This window comes from Hakea prostrata, chromosome 1 (assembly GCF_041222555.1).
Source record: "Hakea prostrata isolate BN-2017 chromosome 1, UWA_Hpros_2, whole genome shotgun sequence".
Lineage (NCBI taxonomy): Eukaryota > Viridiplantae > Streptophyta > Magnoliopsida > Proteales > Proteaceae > Hakea > Hakea prostrata.
This window is the reverse complement of record NC_142600.1, coordinates 75,840,076-75,861,379: the sequence shown is the minus strand read 5'-3', so window position 1 is coordinate 75,861,379 and position 21,304 is coordinate 75,840,076. Positions and strand designations below refer to the sequence as shown.

Here is a 21,304-nt window from a genome sequence, read left to right as displayed (position 1 = left end):
ATATTATCAGACCCTTGACTTCTACTGCCATTTTACTCCATCCTATGCTGCGGATGTTGCTGCCTATTAGAAGTGGGAAGACCAGCTTAGAGTGTATAACTTTTGCAGGGCTGAATATTGAGTATGATCAGATTTGAGCACATATTCTTTCTTGAGAGCCTTTTCCTTGTCTAGAGCAAGCCTATGCTATGGTTGACAATAAAGATAGTCGGTGGACAGCTATGGTATACACTTAAACATTGGATCGATTTGCATTAGTGGCTTCTTCTAGCAATAATAAGTCTGATTTTGGTGACCCTCACCCTCCAGTGAAGTGCGAGTATAATGGAAAAGAGTGTCATACAAAGGACAAGTCTTGGAAGTTGCATGCATGTCCGGCAAATTTCCATGGAGGAGGTAGAAGTGGAAACAGGGGCAGCAATCAAGCATCTGCAACACCAATAAAATTCTAACACCTTGAGTACTCCAGAACCTCTTTCCTTCGCCAATTGATGTCCAGACATGATGTGTCTTCCTTCCATGCTAACTTCCAGTGTGAGTGTGGCCTATGTTGTTGTTCCCTTTGCTAATCCACAATCCTCCACAAGTATTTTTGGTTGTCAAAGTGTCAATTCGACATGTCTCTCCTGGATAATTGACTTTCGGGCAATTGACCAAATGACTAGTTCATCTTCCTTGTTTCATACGTATTCCTCTACTCTTTTGACTCAGGTTGTTTGAATGGCTGATGGGTCACTTTCCCCATTTTTGGGCAAGGATCCATTATCTGTTCACCATCTCTATCCCTATCTTCTATTTCGCATGTTCCTAAGTTTTTGGCTAACCTTATATTTGTTAATAGTTTTACTTGTGATATGAATTGTAAAATAACCTTTTTTCCTTCTTATTGTGTGTTTTAGGACCTGAAAACAAGAGGTACAATTGGCAGTGGTAGGTAGAAAGTGGGGCTCCACTTATTGGACGGGTCTGCATCAATTCTTTCTACGGCCTCTAAATCCACTTCTCCTACATTATTTACCTTATTGCAGTGGTATATCGTCTTGACCACATTCCTTTACCCAATTTGAATGATTTTCATTGTAAAGCTTGCATTCTAGTTAAACGGACTAGGCATGTTTACCCCATTTCAAACTATCGTATTCAGGTTCATATTTTAGTTATCCATTCTAATGTGAGGGGTCCTTCTCAAACCATGTCTTTGTCTGGTCATAGATGGTTTGTTATCATTCTTGGTTGTTGTATTAGGACCACATAGGTTTACTTACTTCACCAAAAGAGTGATGTTTTCTTGAGCTTCCAAAATTTTCATAATATGGTTATGAGTTAGTTTAAGGCTATAGTCAAAATTCTTCATATAGATAATGGGACTGAGTACTTAGGTGGTGCATTCCCCTCTTACCCAGCTTACCATGGCATCATACACTATAACAATTGTGTCAAAACCCCACCTCAAAATGGGGTTGCCGATGCAAGAATAGGCATCTACTTGAGGTTGCACACTCCATTATGCTTATTATGCATGTGCCTCCTCGTTTTTGGGGTCACTCGGTTCTTATTGCCGCTTATTTAACTTAACCGAATACCTTCACAAGTCTTAAAGTGCTGCCCCCTTGAGGTTCATTTAGGGACAGCCATCTTTACAATACCACCTAAGGTTTTTGGTTGTGTAGCAACTGTTGCCTTTGTCCAAAACCACCATGACCATGATAAATTGGATCCTCATGGGTTCCAATGCATTTTCTTAGGTTATCCTCATAAACAGAAGGGGTATAAGTGTTATCATCCTTGTTATTGCTAGTTCTTTGTCTCTATGGATCTTGTGTTTCAGGAGCAAGTTTCTTTCTTTTCCCCTGCACCACTTCAGAGGGGGAGAGTCTTAGTGAAGAGGTTTTGGTCTTAATTCCTCCTATCGATATTTCTCATGTGATTCCTACAGATGATCCTCCTTTAGAAGATGTCGTGGACGGGAACGGCTGGTGGATGATGCACAGGGGGAGCCTAGACCTCTAAAGACCTATCAAATAAAGCATCAAGTGACCCCTTTTGAACCAAGCAAGTTAGAAGTTTCGGCTTCTAGTCTTGAAGAATATGTTCCTCCAAGTGAGTCTGACTCTGACCCTTCTTTTAATCCTACTATGGACTTACCAATTGCATTGAGAAAGCAACCCCAGACTTGCACCAAACATCTTATTTCCAATTTTGTTTCCATATCAGTCCCTGTCCTCAGAGCTTAAAAATATCATTTCCTCTTTGTCCTCTACTTCTATTCCTAAAACTTGGTAGGAAGCTTTGTCTACTTAAACTGGAAGGAAGCTATAGACGAGGAAATGTGAGCTCTAGAGAAAAATAAAACATGGGAATTGGTGACTATGCATACAGAAAATTGGATTGTTAGGTGTAAATGGATGTTTATAATCAACCACAAGGCGGATGGGACTGTCAAAAGGTACAACGCAAGATTGGTAGCCAAAGGCTTCACTTAGAATTATGGCATTAACTACCAGAAGACATTTGCCCATGTTGCCAAGATGAACATAGTTCGTACTATTGTGCAGTGAATAAGGGCTGGAGTCTACAACAGTTAGATTTGAAGAATGCCTTTCTATATGGAAAACTCCAAGAGGAAGTGTACATGGATGTGTCACTTAGGTATGCTACTGTCGAGACTCATAGGAAAGTGTGCAAGTTGAAGAGGGCATTATATGGACTAAAGCAATCTCCAAGAACACTATTTGGAAGGTTCCACAAGGCCATGATATCTAATGGCTAAAAGTAGAGCAATGCAGACCACACTTTGTTCAAAAGAGATGGTCCCCACACCACCATACTTCTAGTATAGATGGATAATATTGTGATCACCGGTAGCAGTGAGAATGAGATTTTAACATTAAAGACTTTTTTGGGGACTAAATTTGAGATCAAATATATGGAAAAACTCATATACTTCCTAGGCCTGGAGTTGGCATATTCCGCCAGTGGTGTATCTATTTCTCAGAATTAGAATACATTGGGTCTTCTCGAGGAAACTACGATGCTAAGGTGTAAACCTGTTGAGATTCCTATTGAACCAAACCTACACTTGAAGGCAAAAGAAGGAGCATTGCTTGACAAGACGAGGTATCAAAAGTTGGTGGAAAGTTGATCTGTCTATCTCATACCAGGCCAGACATCACATTTGCACTTAGTCTTGTTAGCCAGTATATGCATTCCCTACTCTTCACACTTAGATGCAGGTTCAGATCTTAAGGTACTTGAAGGCCACTCCGAAAAGGGATTTTGGTTTCAACTCATGGACACTCTAAGATTTGAGGCATAACAGATGCAGACTGGGCAGGATGTTTGGATGATAGGAGATCTACCTTTAGTGTGCATGTGGGAGGTAACTTCGTGACTTGAAGAAACAAGAAATAGGCTATAGTTGCAAGGTCCAGTGTCAAGGCCGAGTTTAGGGCAATTGCTCAGGGCATTTGTGAGGTACTATGATTGAAAGGGCTGCTTCAGAAGACTGGTTGGATTCGGAGGTTTCCATATAGTTATACTCGACAAGAAGTCAAGCAATCAGTATAACTCACAACCCAGTACAACATGACAGGACTAAGCATGTGGAGATTGACAGACATTTCATCAAAGAAAAGATTCAGCTTGGGATGATCCGTATCACTTTTGATGCTTCAGACAAGTAGCAGGCTGATGTGCTTACAAATACCTTATGCACAAAGGTGTTTAGTAGTATCATTGGTAAGTTGAGCATAATAAATATCTATGCTCCAACTTGAGGGGAGTATTGTAAGTCAAAATCGATTGGAGGTGAACTAGGATTTGGCTGATTTGATTGAGACCTTATGCACGAAGTTGTTTAGTAGTATCATTGGTAAGTTGAGCATAATAAATATCTATGCTCCAACTTGAGGGGAGTATTGTAAGTCAGAATCGATTGGAGGTGAACTAGGATTTGGCTGATTTGATTGCTTTTAGTTAGTTTACTTTCTATTTTTGTTCTTTCCTTATTGGGAATATATTTGCTAGGATCTTGTGTTCATGTAAGATTCCCACACTGGGAAGATTTTATTTGTTCTGTATTTGTTAAGTTTCAAGTATAAATAAAGCTCCTTTGTGTCCTTTAGAGTTTAGACACAAGCCATAATTTCTTCAACTCTTCCAACAACTAAAAAACCCAAATTGGCCTATTCAAATCTGTTTGTGCATCGATGATCATGGCTATTGGATCGAAGTTGGTCCCCTAAAAATCTACAATTACATCATTAAAACTTCATGAATTAATGTCCTACAAGAGAGTGCCATCATCTCAATGAAAAATTCATACTGGAGATCAAGTCAACTAGGAAGAAGGAGAAGAATAGGAGAATTTAGTTTTACCCCTTGTATTTGCATTGGCATCTCGGTTTTGGCTTTAGTCATTGTAGCTAAGAATTTAGTTTTTTCCTTAGGGACTTTTTGGCTTTGGATGGGCAGTTCCCTTGGCTTCTTGTTGTTCTCCCCCCCCCCCACCCAACCCACACTCTTCTCTACTTTGGTTTTTGAAATTTTTATTCATCCAAATATATATATATATATATATATATATATATATATATATATATATATATATATATATATATATATATATATCAATTAATTGAAGTCCATAAAACAAGAAAACCAAAACACAAAGTACAAGGATTCTTTCGTCTCAATACATTGCAAATCTAACCAATGGCAATGATAACCAAATTGGATGTATTTTGTAATCCAAAATTTTGAATGTTTTTAAAGGACAAGTAACATGAACATTCACTAACACTAAGTGCATAAACAATATACCAATACCAAGAAATGAAAACACAAAGTCATATACAACCTCTAAATTCATTAAACTGTTACCTGACTATGCTCAATAATGTGACCATTTTCATCTCGTAACCTAAATATCAATAAACATTCAGAAAAAAAAAATTAGGGATAAACTATCCATCGGGAGAAAAGGACTTAAGTACTAAATAAACAAGCCATTTAATAAATGGGGTAGAGAAAGGTCAATCATTGCCAAGCTAAACATATCCAAGAGACGATGATTAGTGTAATCATGAAAAATATTGAAGTGCATGAATAGAACAGAATTTTTATCTACTTCTCATAAGTCATAATTTTGTCAGTGAAATTAAAACAAAATTCTCTTTGCCTATTAAGATTTTTCAGTCTGACAATGCTTTAGAGTATGCTCAACATCATATTTCTGTTTTTCATGACCACAATGGGATTATTCACCAAACTAGTTCTTCTCGTACCCCGCAACAAAATGGAGTTGCCGAAAGAAAAAATTGTCATCACCATGCGGTAACCCGTGCCCTTATGTTCCACAAGCATGTGCCTACACAATATTGGTGTGATGGGGTGTTGACTGCTTGTCATCTCAATAACTGGACACCCTCAACTATGCTTTCAAATAATCTCCTTTTTTCATTGTGTTTCCCACCTTATCTCCATTTCCTATACAACCTAGGGTGTTTGGGTGTGTTTGCTTGGTAAATAATCATCTGGTCACTGAAAACTTCCCATCAACCAAGTGTGTGTTCAAAAGGTACTCTCACACTCAGAAGGGTTACCGGTGCTATGAGCCTATGATCCCATCACCCATAAACAGTTTGTCAGTGCTGATGTTACCTTCTTTGAGGACACTTCTTACTCTTACCCGTCTAGTGGCCCTCAGGATGATCCTTTCTCCCATCCTCGTCCCCCTATCCTATCTTTAGTTCCTACCCCCCCCCCCCACAAGTATATCAGCGGCAACAGGCGATGAGCACTACTAGCACTCTTGGTTATGGATAGCCCACATGCCTCCAAAATGTATCCCACGAGAGGACAAGCTACTTTGAGGTAGATCTGTAAATCAATACTCAGTGAGTGACAGAGTGGTACCCAAAGTAAGTTCTAACTGTTTGTGAAGCACGTCAGTTTTCCCATACCCTAATACATGGATTGTGGGCACAGAGTATAGTATGCAAGTTGGAGTAAGAATGTATAGGAGAATTGCTTCCCTAGACTCTGCTTGTGCAGAAGCCTTTGGCACCGGGGTTTTTTATGCAGGCTGAGCATGATTCTCTCATTGTTACAAGAATAAGAGGGTTTGTTGGGGTTAGCTTATTTACTTAAAACATTATCTCTATCCTATATGTAAATCTAGTAATCCATAAGTCACATAGTGGTTCTGACTTCTAATAAATGTTTAATTCAAAAGAAATATTGACTGATGCACTTCTTAACCCACATTTATGGCCTGTGTTCTACTTCCATACCAAAATAGTTTTAATTTCTGACAGCCAACATCTCTGCATTGAGTAGGATGTTTTCAGAAGCAAGAGTAGGTTTACCAGAAGGTAAAAGGGAAAATAAAAATAACATGCCTTTTCTTGAACAAAAGAATTCAAATTCTGTTTTCCTGATCAAAGCAAGAACAATGGATCAAGAAATAAATAGTTAAACTAAATATAATCCAACACTATGAAACAGACGATGTTTTCAGATAAATGGCCAACAAACCTCTCACATATTTGAACCACCCTAGCATCAGCATCCGGCTCACACTTTCGTGTCTTGACAGAATATTCCACAGGTTTATATGGAACATCCTGTAATAGCCAAAATCAAAATTATCAGAAGAAAGAAAATTCTACTACATGAAATTGAACCTCATAAAATATGAATCTTTCTTGTAAAGTAATATACAATATCTAAGAGGAACTATTAATCCACCAATCCAAGCAAGAATGAAAGTTAACATGCATATAAGGCATGAAACGCAACTCTTGCCTGAGGTCAAGACACCGAAACAGCCTCTCAGCAAAAATTGTTGGTTATAAGGCCACATAGGAAAATCCCCCCTCCCCCCCCCCGCAGTCCCCGAGACTCAACTTATGAGGAAGCCTTTGGCAACGGATAGTAAAATTACACATGCAAATGCACGTAGGTTTTTGGTGCCTCAGTGTAGCAGAAATGAGAATGCTAAGATGGATGAGTGGCAAAACTAGGATGGATAAGATAAGCGATCATATTGAGTTGGTGCTCCCGTGATAGCTTGAGAGCGTTGAGGTGGCCGCCCGCCGGAGCCTAATGCCCGTCGGAGGGTATCCTTGGGCTGGGCGGGGGCCGTCCTTGGAGGTGGTGAGGGTGTGCTGGCCTGCGCTGGCCGCGCCGTTGGAGGGCGTCCAGGCCGCCCCTTTGTGGGGGCTTTGTTGTTGTTGTTGTTGTTGTATTTGTTTTTTGTTTTTCTTCTTCACTTGGTACAGTGTATTTCTGGTTTTTTCTCCTCTACTCTTTCTTTTTTAGGAATTCATTACATTTAATTATATGTATTGTTATCTTTTGATAAATAATTATATGTTTCGTTTAAATTCGTTCTTTTTTTTTTTTTCCCCTCTCTAATATGAACGGCTTATACTTGATTTTGTTGGGAGAGGGAAGGTAACTAATTCAACAGACGGATTAATATAGAGATTTAAAAAGGAGATATTTAAAATGGTTGGAGAAACTCATGGACAATGATACAGAATTTGGAATTCGAAAATAGAATGTTTGATTGAATGCCATTCTGTGGCTCCCGCGTCTTTGTAATGCTTTCACAAGAAAAAAGCATCTTTAATTTGTGATGCAAGTGTTGTTGCTTGTAATGTTTCCCACTCCCTCTATTTGTTAGGACCTAATAGAGCACGTGCATTTCTTTTCGTTCGAGGGAAATTTATTTTTTTTCCGTAAAATGTAATTGGAAGTTTAATTAGATGGTATCCTTAATGTTTATGATTTTGTTTATTTCCTCTTACAAAGGGGAATTTTTTTGGTTATTTTTTGGGAAATGTGCAAGTTTTTTTTTCCCCTTTTCTCCTAACTCCGCTTTACTTTTGATAGGACTTCATTAACCATATGGTTTTTTTTTTTTACGTTTTGGAATTTGTTTTGTTATAATTTTTTTGTTTTTCTCATTTTGCTAGGATTCTATTAGCCGTACGACTTTTTACATTTCATTTTCCAATTTTTTTCTTTCTCCTTATTCTGTCAGATTTTTCCTTCCCTTAAAACAGATATTGAGATAAATTGAGGAAAAAGAATAATTATATTTTGCCACAATTTTAATAAAAAAATAGAAAGATACTAAGAAAATATAAACAGGAAACCAAGGTGTTGTTTTCTATTTTTTTGGGGTCTACATCAGTTCCTTTTCCAGAAACTCGGGGATAAAACTCCAACTGCCTTTTCTTCAAATTCAGTAATGTTCCACCATACATGAAACCCTAAATCTTCACCGCTAGACTCCCTTACACTCACTTGACATAACCCTACCTTCAAACATTAGGTCTTACCAAAGTAACCCTAGTTTTGACCTTTTTTAAGGGGGGGGGGATTCTCCTATTTGAACTCCTCAGTAATCCCAAATCCTAGTATTAAAAAATCCTTTACTTATAAAATACTTGATGGTTGCACAAAACAAACCAGCAATGCATGGATGCTTCAATCTAGTTAGGTTGTGTCAAACTTCTAGATGTGGCAGTAAAGTCTATGACAGTAAGTAACAGATAAGTAACCCAGTCTGGTTGCATCTGCAAAACCTTTAAACGTGGTGTTGATGTCTGTGACATGCAGTACTGAAAGGACACAGTTTCATCTGCCAAGCATCTAAACATGGTGCTGATGTCTATCGCACATATCAAGATATGAACATACTTATGTAGGAAATAATCAACTTAGGCATGAGTCTTACATAAGCCTTTCAACCACATTACAGCATTATTATAGCTTTACACCTTTCAGATATGCACAAAACAAAGCTCCACAGAAAATCATATGATCAGTGTAATACAAAAGATCCAAACCAGAAATTTGAATGGCTCACTGTCAATTCTCAAAAGCTCTAGATTCAAGCTCTCTGTTTGTCATAGACTTCGATCAGCCTAGAAGTTGCATTAGTAGATCAGAAATGAAAAACCGCATTTTACATTAATCTAAGTTCTAGTAAGTGCTTCATACTTGTCTACCACCTGCTGATTCTTGTCTCATCAAAGAGGAGTCCAAACTTTCTCAAACAGCAATTTGGTGCTAGTACTAGATCACTTATCAGTGCCATTATTACAATTGTTAGTCACTAACCTTGAGCTTGTAAGCCTTCCTTTCGACTAAAACCACCTTATTGCTACCATAACAATCAGCAAGCATTTGTGTTAGCTATCCTCACCCAGCCCCAACCTCAACAACTGCAGGGACCTTGTCCCTGGTTGACTCATTGGAGCACAAAGGTTCTGAAATGTCTGGATAAACTATGTTTCCAACCGGATTTTCCAATATTCCAAAGTCTGCCAAGTTCCCAAGAATCGACGCTTGTTGCCAAACATGTTTCTCTTGGAACGAGAACTTCCTGTTAATGGGTAATCATTTAACCATAAAATGCTTCCAAAATCATAAGAGGAAGTAAATCCACGTACCGATCTATTCCTTTGTTAGCCCAAATGCCATAAACTTCGGGTGTTTTATACAATGCGTGAATCTCCGAAGTGATAGAAGCATGAATTATTTCTATCTTTCTCAACAGTTGAAAGGATTCCAAAACCGTCATGTTATGCACTGCATTCCTCTTAATGTTTGAGGTGATGTCATCAAAGGGCTTGGACATCTCTTTATTTGGAAAGAAAGCTTCTTCTGAATTGTCTTTCATATCATCAACGTCTAGATCTCTCCCAGCATTAATGCCCTTTTTGTACAAAAGTTGTTGTTTCAAGGACTGGAATTGTTTTAGATACGGGCATCTTCAAAGATGTGATTCTAGATTTTCTTGCAGAACAGAACTTAAGCAGATGAAATTGGGAGTAAAAGTTAATAATTACAGAAAACATAAGAAAGTTGGGAAAAGAAAGTGGGACTTAAGATTGAAGAACCAGAAGACAGCTTATTAAGAGGGGCTAGTGGATATGTAACCCTCAGTTCTTCAGGCCTAGGGTTGTGGTTTCTGCAGAATTTACACAGCTTGATCCATAAATGAGAAATTGAAAGAAAATGCAAAACATTACAATTAGGGAAAACAAGTTTATTTAAATTAAAAAAACAATGATACATAACAGTGGGGGAATTAGACGGAATTGCTAAGAGATTTGTTTGAACAAAATCGTTTCTTCTTCGGTTACCAGAATTTGCAATGTCCCTCCATTAACAATGATGGCTCACTGGAAACGTACACTGGTGAGAAGCAGTTCCTTCTCATTCTTACAGAGACACCTCTAGGGATATGGGCAATTACAGTCCGCCCATATGTCCATGTGAACAGTTCCAAACGAATCCATTCCAATCGGCAAGGAATGATATGGTGTTTGGGATTTTCGGGGGAGGGCATGAAATCACAGTACAAAATTCGATCAAAACATGCAAAATTTCTGCACTTTTGAAACCTCGAAACTAAACTTTGGGTGACCAAAAAAATCCCAATTTTTTATCGAAACCGTCAAAATTTCAACAAAACCTGGTTCAACCTAGCTGGTTCATGACCGGAAAAAAATCCCAAATTTTTCCATTTGCTTTTCTGTTATGGAACTATAGGTTCTGCCTCCGCCCACTTTGTGAAGTAGTCGATGGCTACAACAAGGTACCTCTTGTAGCTTTTAGTAACTTCCCGACTATGTCCATCCCCCACATAGCAAAAGCTGTCAGGCTTATGATTGGGGATAATGGCATTGCGGGACCCCTCGGGATGGTGGCATGTTTCTGACATTGTTCGCATCTGCGGACGTATTCAAGGGAGTCATGTTGCATGGTCGACCAATACAATCCCGTCCTTAGGATTTTTTGTGCTAAGGCTTTGCCACCCACGTGGGCACCACATATTCTTTCGTGAACCTCTGCTAGGGTGTACTTAGCTTGGGACGGGCCGATGCATTTCAAAAGAGGTTCAGAGAATGAAGGCCTATATAGTTGGTCCTCCAACATGGTGAACCTTGCCACTTGGTTTCTGATTCTTCTGGCTTCTTTCCTATCAATTGGGAGCTCACTGTTTTTTAGGTAGGACATGATTGGGTCTATCCAGCTAGGTTCTTGCCCGACCTCCATGGCTTCAATATCTTGTATGCTCGGGTAGACGAGTTCCTCTATGTATACGGCCGAGTCAAGAGTCTTGTATTTGGCCAAGGCTAATAAGGATAGTTCGTTGGCCTCCTCATTTTCTTTCCAAGGGATCTAGTTGAATGTCACCCAATCGAAATCTGCTTTGTATTGCTCCACCTTCATGAGGTATTTAGCCATCCGGCTTTCCTTGGCCTTATATTCCCCTTTGATCTGATTCACAACAAGTTGAGAATCACTCTTTCTGGGAAACATGGAAAATTTTATGGAAACTTGGGACTTTTTCCTGCAAGTTAGTTTTCCCAAAAAAAAATTTCTTTCATGTTTCCTCAAGTACCACGACAAATACCCCCTCCATCAGGACTTCCCTATCCAAATTGCATATTCCCTCAAATTGGTTATCTTAGGCATGTTGATGACCAGACTTATAAAGCTGCAATTATCGATTATCTTGACAACCATAAGCATAATTTGTCATGGAATCTCTATGTTCGTTGGTTGGAGGAGAGGATGTTACGAGCACAGTACTACTCAGCTCACAAGATGGATACACAAAGGCACTCCTCTTGGCACTAAGTTGTACTTTTTTTTTTTTTTCAGTTACTTTGTATTTGATGTTTTGAACTTATAAGTTATATATTGAATGTTATGTACTTAAGTATTTAAGTTTATAGTGTACTTCTCGTTCTAGACAACTCTACATTGATGTTTTGTACATTGGATGACATATCTACATTGACTTTTTTTTTAGCAAAATGCATGTGTCAATGTGTTCTTTGTACTCTAATTAGCTTAAATAAATACAAAGTCCCACCCTAAAATACTCCCTAAAACCTGTCGAAATTTGCACAAAAAAGTCATAAGTTTCCTCGAAATTTCCCAATTTTCCACCTAGGTTTTCCATTTTCACCTAGTTGAAACTTAAGTTTCCCTTGAATTTTTTTTTTCTATGGTTGCAAGAAAGAGGATTGTTGGTTGTAAGTGGCTGTTTGTTATCAAGCACAAGGCTAATGGCACTGTGGACTGATATGAAGCTACATAAGGGCCAAGGGATGCACTCAAACTTATGGCATTGATTACCAGAAAACCTTTGCCCAGTCCCCAAGATGAATACAGTACAAGTTAGGATCCCGTTTGGGTGAATTAGGGATGGGATCTTCAGCAACTTGATCTTAAGAATGCATTTCTTCATGGAGAAATTCAAGAGGAAGTGTACATAGATGTCCCACTAGGATACACTACTACAGAGAGTCATGGGAAGGTATGCAAGCTTGCACCTCAATGAGTTGAAGCAATTCACAAAAGAATAGTTTGGAAGGTTCCACAAGACCATGGTGCCCATCGGTTATATGCAAAGCAATGCAGTTCATACCTTATTCATAAAAAAGACCGACATCCACATCACAATATTGTTAGTGTATGTTGACACAGAGTCATCACTAGCAGTGATGCAACAAAGATTTTAACCCTGAAAACTTTCTTGGGAGCTGAATTTGAAATCAAAGATATGGGAAAGTTAAGGTACGTTTTAGCTATTGAGTTATCATATTCTTCCAATGTCATCTCTCTTTCTCAGAGAATGTATACCTTGGATTTATTAGCAGAGAAAATAAAGCCAAGGGGCAAGCAAGCTGACACAACTATTGAGCCCAACTCACACTTGAAGGCCAAAGAAGGAGAACCCGTGGGGTGTGGAGAATACCAGCTACCATTGGCTTGTAGGGATATTTGTTTATTTCTCACAAAAAAATGAACACAAGCTTTGTTGTAGGCCTAGTAAACCAATACATGCATGATGCACCTTCCTCTCAATTATATGTAGCCTATAGAATTTTGAGATACTTAAAAGCAGCTCCGGAAAGGGATTCTTGATTTCTTTTCATGGGCATTCGATTATTGAACCCTACTCTGATGCAGACTAAGCAGAGTGTCCTAATGATAGGAGGTCCACTTCTAGGTACTGTACTTGTGTGGGAGGAAACCTGGTGACTTGGAGGAGCAAGAAGCAGGTTGTTGTAGCTGGCTCTAGTGTCAAAGCTGAGTTTAGAGCAATGGCACAAGGCATCTGTGAGGTGTTAGGGTTGAAGGGGTTATTCCAGCATCTAAGTGCAGAAGAAAAGATGCCTATACAGTTCTTTTCAGACAACAAGCAATCAGCATAGCTCAACCCAACCCAACTCAACATGATAGGACTAGGCATGTAGAAATCAACCAACACTCATCAAGGAGAAGATTAAATCTAGTCTTATATGCATTTCTTTTGCCTCTTTAGACAATCAAAAGGCTGATGTATTTGCTAAGAGTCGGAGCTCTAAAGTTTTCAATTACATTACTAGCAAGGTAGGCGGTGAGGGTAGTAATCCCGAGTACAAAGGTTAGAATTGTCTCTAGAATATTATTATGTAATATCCCACGTCGAAGATTTCTATTCTTTTTGTACTCTCTTATTATTATAGATAAAGATCAATTGTGCCTCCCTGATGCAAGTTTTTGTTCTTAGACTAGTCAACATCTTTTACAAATGATAAGAACAAAAAGGGTCTATGACACCAACCCAATTGAGCCTGAAAAACATAATGGCCCTTGTAAACCTCAATATGTGGTTAAGTGAGTGACTCAAGCTGAAGCAAATCCCTGCATTAGGACACTAAAATTTGACCATCAATTCAACTATTATACACATTTTCTATCCATGCAACCACATGGAGAAGAATCTATATGGGAATTATTTCCAAAGCTTAGTCAGAAAACATTATAAATGGCTGATGAGATCTTTCATGTGAATGTTATTCAGCTGGAAATACTTCATTTGGTGTCTTCACAGGTGTAGGGACTTCTTACTCATAAAAATTGCTAGTTTTTTTAATTCTTATCTGTTAGGCTTGCAATAGTTTTTATGTCCAAAAACAAATGATATTCTTCTTAAGGACAATGGACTGTTAATAATCTTACTTACCTAGCTGTACGAGTATGCACCCAAACCAAAAATTTTAAAGAATCTAAGATAATTGGGCTATGATTGTATGGTATGGCTCCAAGCAAACTTGGCCTTAAATAAGACACAGATTGGAAGGTGGGCAGGTGGGAACAAAATCTTATTTTTGTAGTCAGTTGTGGTGCTTGGAAATGCCTTGCAGACTGTTTCTTCCATATAGAAGTAGCCTGTTAACGGCTGAATACTTTTCAGATAGCAAATGATTCAATGGTATGGAAGCCCCTCTTTAGGAAGAATTAAATGAATACAAACGACATCCATCTTTTTATTCCAAATTCTTAATAATACTTAAAGAGAAAGAGAACCAATGCATTTAGATTTAGTGGGAGGAGGGATCATTTCAAGATATAACTACTCTTCCCTATAGCCATTCACTTCTTTTACTCAAGAGAACAAGTTACCTACCTACAACCACAACACCACAACCAGAATTCCAAATATAATATAGGAACAAAAGCTAGGATATCATAGAAAGACACTAGTTGAGAATCTATAACACCTGCCTCCAATGACTCATGCAAATGTACTGTCCACATATTCTCATACCCGAATATATGCAAAATCTTATTTTTGTAGTCAGTTGTGGTGCTTGGAAATGCCTTGCAGACTGTTTCTTCCATATAGAAGTAGCCTGTTAACGGCTGAATACTTTTCAGATAGCAAATGATTCAATGGTATGGGGGCCCCTCTTTAGGAAGAATTAAATGAATACAAACGACATCCATCTTTTATTCCAAATTCTTAATAATACTTAAGAGAAGAGACCATGCATTTGATTTAGTGGGAGGAGGGATCTTTCGATATAACTACTCTTCCCTATAGCCATTCACTTCTTTTACTCAAGAGAACAAGTTACCTACCTACAACCACAACACCACAACCAGAATTCCAAATATAATATAGGAACAAAAGCTAGGATATCATAGAAAGACACTAGTTGAGAATCTATAACACCTGCCTCCAATGACTCATGCAAATGTACTGTCCACATATTCTCATACCCGAATATATGTTATTTCGTACAGAGCATATGCAGCAGATTTGTTCACTGTCACAACAGGTGGTATCCGCACTGTATGCATCTTTTGGGTAGAGTTGTCCTCTACCTCAACTATTTCAGCAACCATCGAAGCTTCTCCTCCACTCTGAAAATAGGAAGACCATAAGCACATAAACATAGAAAAACCCACGCACACTGCCATAATGTTCCGTCCTGGAAAATTTTAGGCTTCTAAAATAGTGGATATTGCAAAAACCACAAGGATTGAAACTTTAGATTAAAGAGCAACTCAACAGGAATCTCTATTTGACAATTGCTCTCATTGATAAAGATTGGGGAAGGGTAACTTTATAAATCATAAGAAACTGATGAAGTAACCGTTCCCAACATCTGGTGTCAAGTCTGAGACTACATTCAGCCTCAATCTACAGTACAACACAAGGATTGGGACTTCTTCAGATTAAAAAGGAATCTCTATTTGACAGTAACCCTTATTGATGAAAATTAGGGGAAGGTAACCTAATAATCATAAGAAACTGATAAAATAACCGTTTCCAATATCTGGTGTCAACTCCGAGACTACATTCAGCCTCATTCTACAGTACACTAATCCCGTAATGGATGTAATAGAACGAAACGAGAGAACAGAACTCTCACCGTTCCACTGGGAACCGCCATGTTTACCACTATCTTCGTAGTGCAATTCAATATGTCGGAGTCTGAAACCTTTTCGCATCTTTCCAACTTTGATTTCGAGAGGATCTCAAGTCCAAGAACGCATTGGAGAATCAAAAAACAAAGAAAAACTAAGATTAGTGTGACTTGTCTAACTGTCAATCGATACTCCATTTTCTTTCTTTCAAAGAACAAAATGTCGTTCTTACATGATAAGATGAAGACGTGAAGTTGGGTATTCTTTCAGACGCATGAGATATGATCCGGCGGGCTTTTAGTTGGAAATTCAAAATACTTGACGGTTGAGTGCTTTTTTTTTTTTTTGGTATAACGGTTGAGTGCTTCTGCTACTCTTAGATCTTGAGAATAACTGCAAATGTTGTTTCCAGTGGTCCAGTTTCTGGCCCGGATCCGGTTCAGTCTCATTGATTCCGTGCGAGTCTTGAGAAAATTGAAATCAAACCATTATTACTAGATAAAGAGGGATACGAAAGACAGACAGTGTGACCCACTGGTGGTATAGGTAGATGATAAAGACAATGACAATAAAACATAAAAATATTATTCAAAATTGAAATGTACCATACAAAATAACAATGACGCCTATTTATAACTAAGAATTCATAAAAATATTAGAAGAAAATACAACAAGCATAAACAAAGACAACTCTAGACAAAAAGTGATCAGGTCATGATGTTCTTTTGTAAAGAGCGGGTTTCAATTCAGGGGCGGACCTACTAAGGGGCCGGAGGGGGCCATGGCTCCCCCGGATTTTTCAAAATTTTGATTAATTTTCTTAAATTTTGGATTTTTTATATTAATCTTCTTCATTTTTCCACTTTTTTCTCTGGTTACATGTGAAATGTCACTATTTGGCCCTCCCCAAAATATTGAGAATAACTTTAAATGTAAAATAATGGGTATAAAAGTCATCTCTAGTTAAAAACTAATTCCTCAATTCCTAATTATTCTCCCCACTTCTCTCTCACATCTTTTCTTCCTTTTATTCTCATCTCTTTCTATAACACGTGGATTAAGGAAATTTTGAAAACAAAATCTTATTAGATATTCAAAATATCATTTATAATTAGAAACTAACTCTTCAATTCTTATATTCTCTCATATCTCCTCTCTCCTCTCTCCTCTTTTTTCCTATTTATTCTCTTATGTTTCTTTCTTCCTATTTATTCTTCCCTTTTTATAAGCGTGGGTTAAAGATTTGAGAAAATCTTCCCACAATTAAGTACTCTTTTTATTTCTCAATTTATTTATTGTTTCTTTTTTATATATATATTTTTTTATTTAATTTTATATTCTTTGTTTCTTTATTTTGTCTACAATTTTTGCTATTTGATTTTATATTATAAATAAAATGTCTATAGTTAGTAAAGTAACTAAGTACCATTGGTTGCATTTCTTACCCTAAAAATTTTTTTGATTTGCATCGGACATTTTTAGGGTTGAAGCCATGTTTTTTTTTTTTTTTTTTTGGTTTTGGGATGGTTTAATTTATCTACATCTTGTTGAAAAAAAATCATAATAATTTACTTATTTCTATCAAATATGCGTGGGTCCCACAAAATATATGTGAGTTTATTCTTTAATATAATAAAATAATTCATACGTGGGACCCTCAATGGGTCTTAAGGACCCATATAATATGTGTAGCGAAAAACCATTGGTGCTTTCCCAATCTGGACATCCAATCTTCGGCCCCCCATATTGAATCCTGGTTCCGCCCCTGAACAATTGGTACCTACGGCAAGTTGCAGCCGAAGAAATACGGACATTACATTGCAACTGAAAGATCAATGACAATGCATATGTTATTGCCCTACCACATCGCATGGGTATTTCTAATACTTTTAATTCGTTGATCTGTCTCCTTTTCATGCTTCGATTAAGCCATTGTATCCAAACCCTGTTCCTAACTCGAGGTTGAGTTTTTCTCAAGTGGAGGAGAATGATGCAACATCTTTATGGGCTCATATGTTCTGAATATGCCATTTTCATAGTAATTCCTCCACTTTTTATTTCATCAGAATCTCATTTTCCTTAGGACTCATCCTCTAATGTGGCAAATTAGGCAAATTGGATCCCGGAATTAGGTTTATGTGGTGTTGAATGTCTCACATAGGAGGTAGGCCATCTGGTATTTCTTCTGCCATCAATTCTCTAAAATCTTGCAATAGGGGTTTGACTACTTATCGCAACTTCTCCCCTTGCAACTTAGCTCCCTCCTCAATCTTGCTTCACTATCAATTCTTGAATCTGTTTAATCTCCTTAATCCATCTTCAAATTTCCTTATAAGAGTTAGAAATTACCCAAGCATCCTTTCTCTTGTTCTTCAATAGCAGCAACATGCTCCTTCGGGGCCAAGGGCGAAGCCCCGCCTATATTAATTATATAAAAAGCGCCTTGAGGATGTAGTGGTGGTGTGTGCAAGCTGGCCCGGAAAGAACCTCATTTCCAAAAAAAAAAAAAATAGCAGCAACATGTACTTCGTCCCATCTTTCACCAAATTATACTGGTTACTTCTATCTAAATGTTGTGCATCTACATCATACTGCTAAGGTCTCCCAAACAACAAGTGAAACACATCCATATCCACCACATCGCATTACAGCTCATCATAATACTTGTCAATGGAGAAGGGGATTCTACATTGTTCAGTCACCTGAATACTATCAGCTCTAGATTTAATCCATCCTATAATATAGAGATTAAAATGTTTTTCTATAGGTATTCCCAACTTCTTTATTGCCACATTCCCAATACTATTCTCCATACCACCACTACCAATGACAACAGCAAAGATCTTACCCAGAATGATGCATTTGTTTTGAAACAATTGGTGGCGCTGAGAATCATCCTTCCATTTGGGGGTTAACATCATCAAATTCGTCTTCATCACCATCTAGTTCATAGCAGCACTCATCTTCCTCGTCTGTTCTAGTATCTATATTACTGTTTTTCTTTGGGAACATTCATTGGATCGATGCCCTGGCTGATTACATCTCTAGCACTTTCCGATCATCAGCCTTCCACAAGAATTTGGGTTTATAGTTTTCTGAGTTTGTGTTCCCTTGTCCTTCTCCTCTCTAACATGTTATTTTGCTACTGTCTAACCTTCCTGATTCCACTCAGTATTAAGATTTTCGCCCCTATAATTTTTGAAGCCTTTCTTTCCTCGTTTCTGCTGCATCAATTCTGCCTTCATCGCCATATTCTTTGCTTCAGATAAGTTTCGCAGAACCTGCACACCAATCTTATCTCGCATAAGCGGCTTCAACCCATCAAGGTATCTCGCGCTTGTTGTCCCTCAATCTCTGCCAGGTTATTTCATGCAGCTAATCGCATGAATTCTACTGTAAATTCATGCACAGTTCGGTTCCCCTACTAAGAATGCTGATATTGTTAAAACATAATCTGTTCATAATTAGGTGGAAGAAATTCATTTTTTAGCAGTCTCTTCATCCTATATCAGGTTTGCACTTTTTTCTTCCCTTCTCTCTGCCTTCTATGTTGCAACCTATCCTACCAGGTTAAAGCAACTCCTTTTAATCAGCAACCAACTAGTCTAACTTGTTTTTCACTTGGGGTCTCCATATAATAAAAGAATCTATCTACATCAACAATCCAATCAAAAGAAGGAATATCAACTTTTAATTTAAAATTAATTGTACCCTTCCCTATCATCACGTCGCATAAATCCTTGTTGACCACCATAACTGCTTCAAAATCCTCCATAGCGATTATTGCATCCATAACCATCACTTTCTTTCTTTGCAAACTCATCCGAACTCTCTGAGCTCAAAGGATTATTTTGCCAGCGAACAAGAAAACGTCTATCGACAGGGTCACCATGAGTAGCATCTGCACCTGGTATTCTGCCTTGTTGCCTACTTCGGTACCCATCAAAATCGAGAGCACCAAATTGATCTGCTAGTTCGTCAACTCGTTCTTCAGAACGACGAAGGCTTTGATCAATTCGTTGATCTAGGCGTTTTTGTATATAAACATTGCTTCAAACATTGCAATGATTCGTTCCCGATGACTAGGGTGCCAGTCTCCTGAACAACGTCTTGAAGACCACTGCTTCTTTCCTTGTTTACCATTAGCTCTGATTACCACCGGACACAGCGTATGGTTTAGAACAAGAATTCTAAAACTTTGATAAGCTGAAACTTATTATTTAAAATTGGAATGTATGTAACTATGACGCCTATTTATAGCTAAGAAACCTTACAAATATTAAGAAAAAATAAAATAAAACGAAAACAACTCAAATTGGAATTCAAATCTAAACTAGGAAACTAAAGGTGCCCAAAACTCACTAAACCATGAATTTGGTAATCAAAATGACACCCACCCAATAGGGATGTTGTAGAGCTCGTAGAGCTATTTCTTTTGATATCTTGATGGTGGTCCTATAACTCTTCTTGTTTCAAAAGTTACGTCCATTTTGAGAATTACCATAAAATAACCGCATTAGTAGGAAATAGAAGAAAGGAAAGAATCTCATAGAAAAGTTGAAAATATAGTTTTTCAACCCCACCCCAGAAGTTTTTCAATTTTTTAATCAAACCCCTTATAAAGTAAAAATATTTCAAAAACATCTCCTACCAATTCAATATTTCAAAATGGCAAGAATAACCTAATTCGTTTTTTGTCACCCATCTACTATTTGCAACTTCTTCCTCTCCCAATCATAAGTCCTCGCAAAACTTGAGAGTGTCACAGATGGTATTTTAAAATTTAAAATGAGGGGTAATATTGAAAATGGGTAAGTAAAAACTTAGTGATACTAATGGACTAATGGTGCTAGTAATAGAGAGTTGTTTTTCCTACCAAAAAAAAAATAGAGAGTTGTTTGATAAATTGTATAACTCAATAGGTGACATTAATATTAGGGAATAACTCTGAGAATGACATTGAAAATTTTCCTAAAATAAAATAATGTTTCTTTTATATTTCCATCCCTTCAAAGAGATGGAGAGATTAAAAAAATAAAAAATAAAAAAAAAAGAAAAATGGAGTGGAAAAAGAAAAAAATGCTTTACCACATAAGCGATGGAGGATCCCCACCTTATAAAAACACACCCACTCAGATTTTGAAATTTTGTAGAAAAAATTATTTTTTTCATACTCTTTTTTTCCACTCACTTTAAACTCTTCAAACAAACGGTCTACAGTTTCGATTTGGCTTCAGTTTAGAATACTTGTTTTGGTTTTGAATTTTACTAACAGGTTTACAACGATTAGGGTTAGGATTGGTCATGACATGAGCTACTTCTTTTTCTTTCTTTTTTTCCTGTGGTAAAAACACAATTTTTATTAAGCATCAAAGTGGTTACACGGGCCAAGTTCTTTTATTTATTTATTTTTAGTAACCCACACGGCCCTCGTTCTAAGGCAGGGGAGACGGGAGATGCTGTAGGACATAATCAAGGTCAAAGTATTCCATAATACGATACTAGCTGATACATATCTATATTGAATACAACCGATCCAATACATATCAATACATCTCTCTATTGG

The 21,304-nt window shown here is 37.6% G+C and overlaps 1 protein-coding gene and 1 pseudogene across 3 annotated transcripts in view; both read right to left on the bottom strand.

Annotated features, from left to right (window-relative positions):
• Positions 1-16,156, bottom strand: part of HAP2 (hapless 2) — a 75,717-nt gene extending 59,561 nt beyond the window's left edge. Inside the window, exons 1-5 of one of the 3 annotated variants that reach the window (XM_089142444.1) lie at positions 15,971-16,156; positions 15,744-15,892; positions 15,088-15,231; positions 6,538-6,626; positions 4,882-4,921 (exon numbers count right to left, since the gene is read on the bottom strand). In XM_089142444.1, coding sequence (XP_088998570.1) covers positions 4,882-4,921; positions 6,538-6,626; positions 15,088-15,231; positions 15,744-15,764 — 294 coding nt within the window. In that variant the 5' untranslated portion in view covers positions 15,765-15,892; positions 15,971-16,156. Of the gene's footprint in view, positions 1-4,881; positions 4,922-6,537; positions 6,627-15,087; positions 15,232-15,743 lie in introns of all 3 variants that reach the window. The other 2 variants (XM_089142442.1, XM_089142443.1) reach the window with 2 other exon arrangements.
• LOC149030136 (tRNA:m(4)X modification enzyme TRM13-like) lies at positions 8,543-10,345 on the bottom strand (annotated as a pseudogene).
• Positions 16,157-21,304: the final 5,148 nt, after the last annotated feature.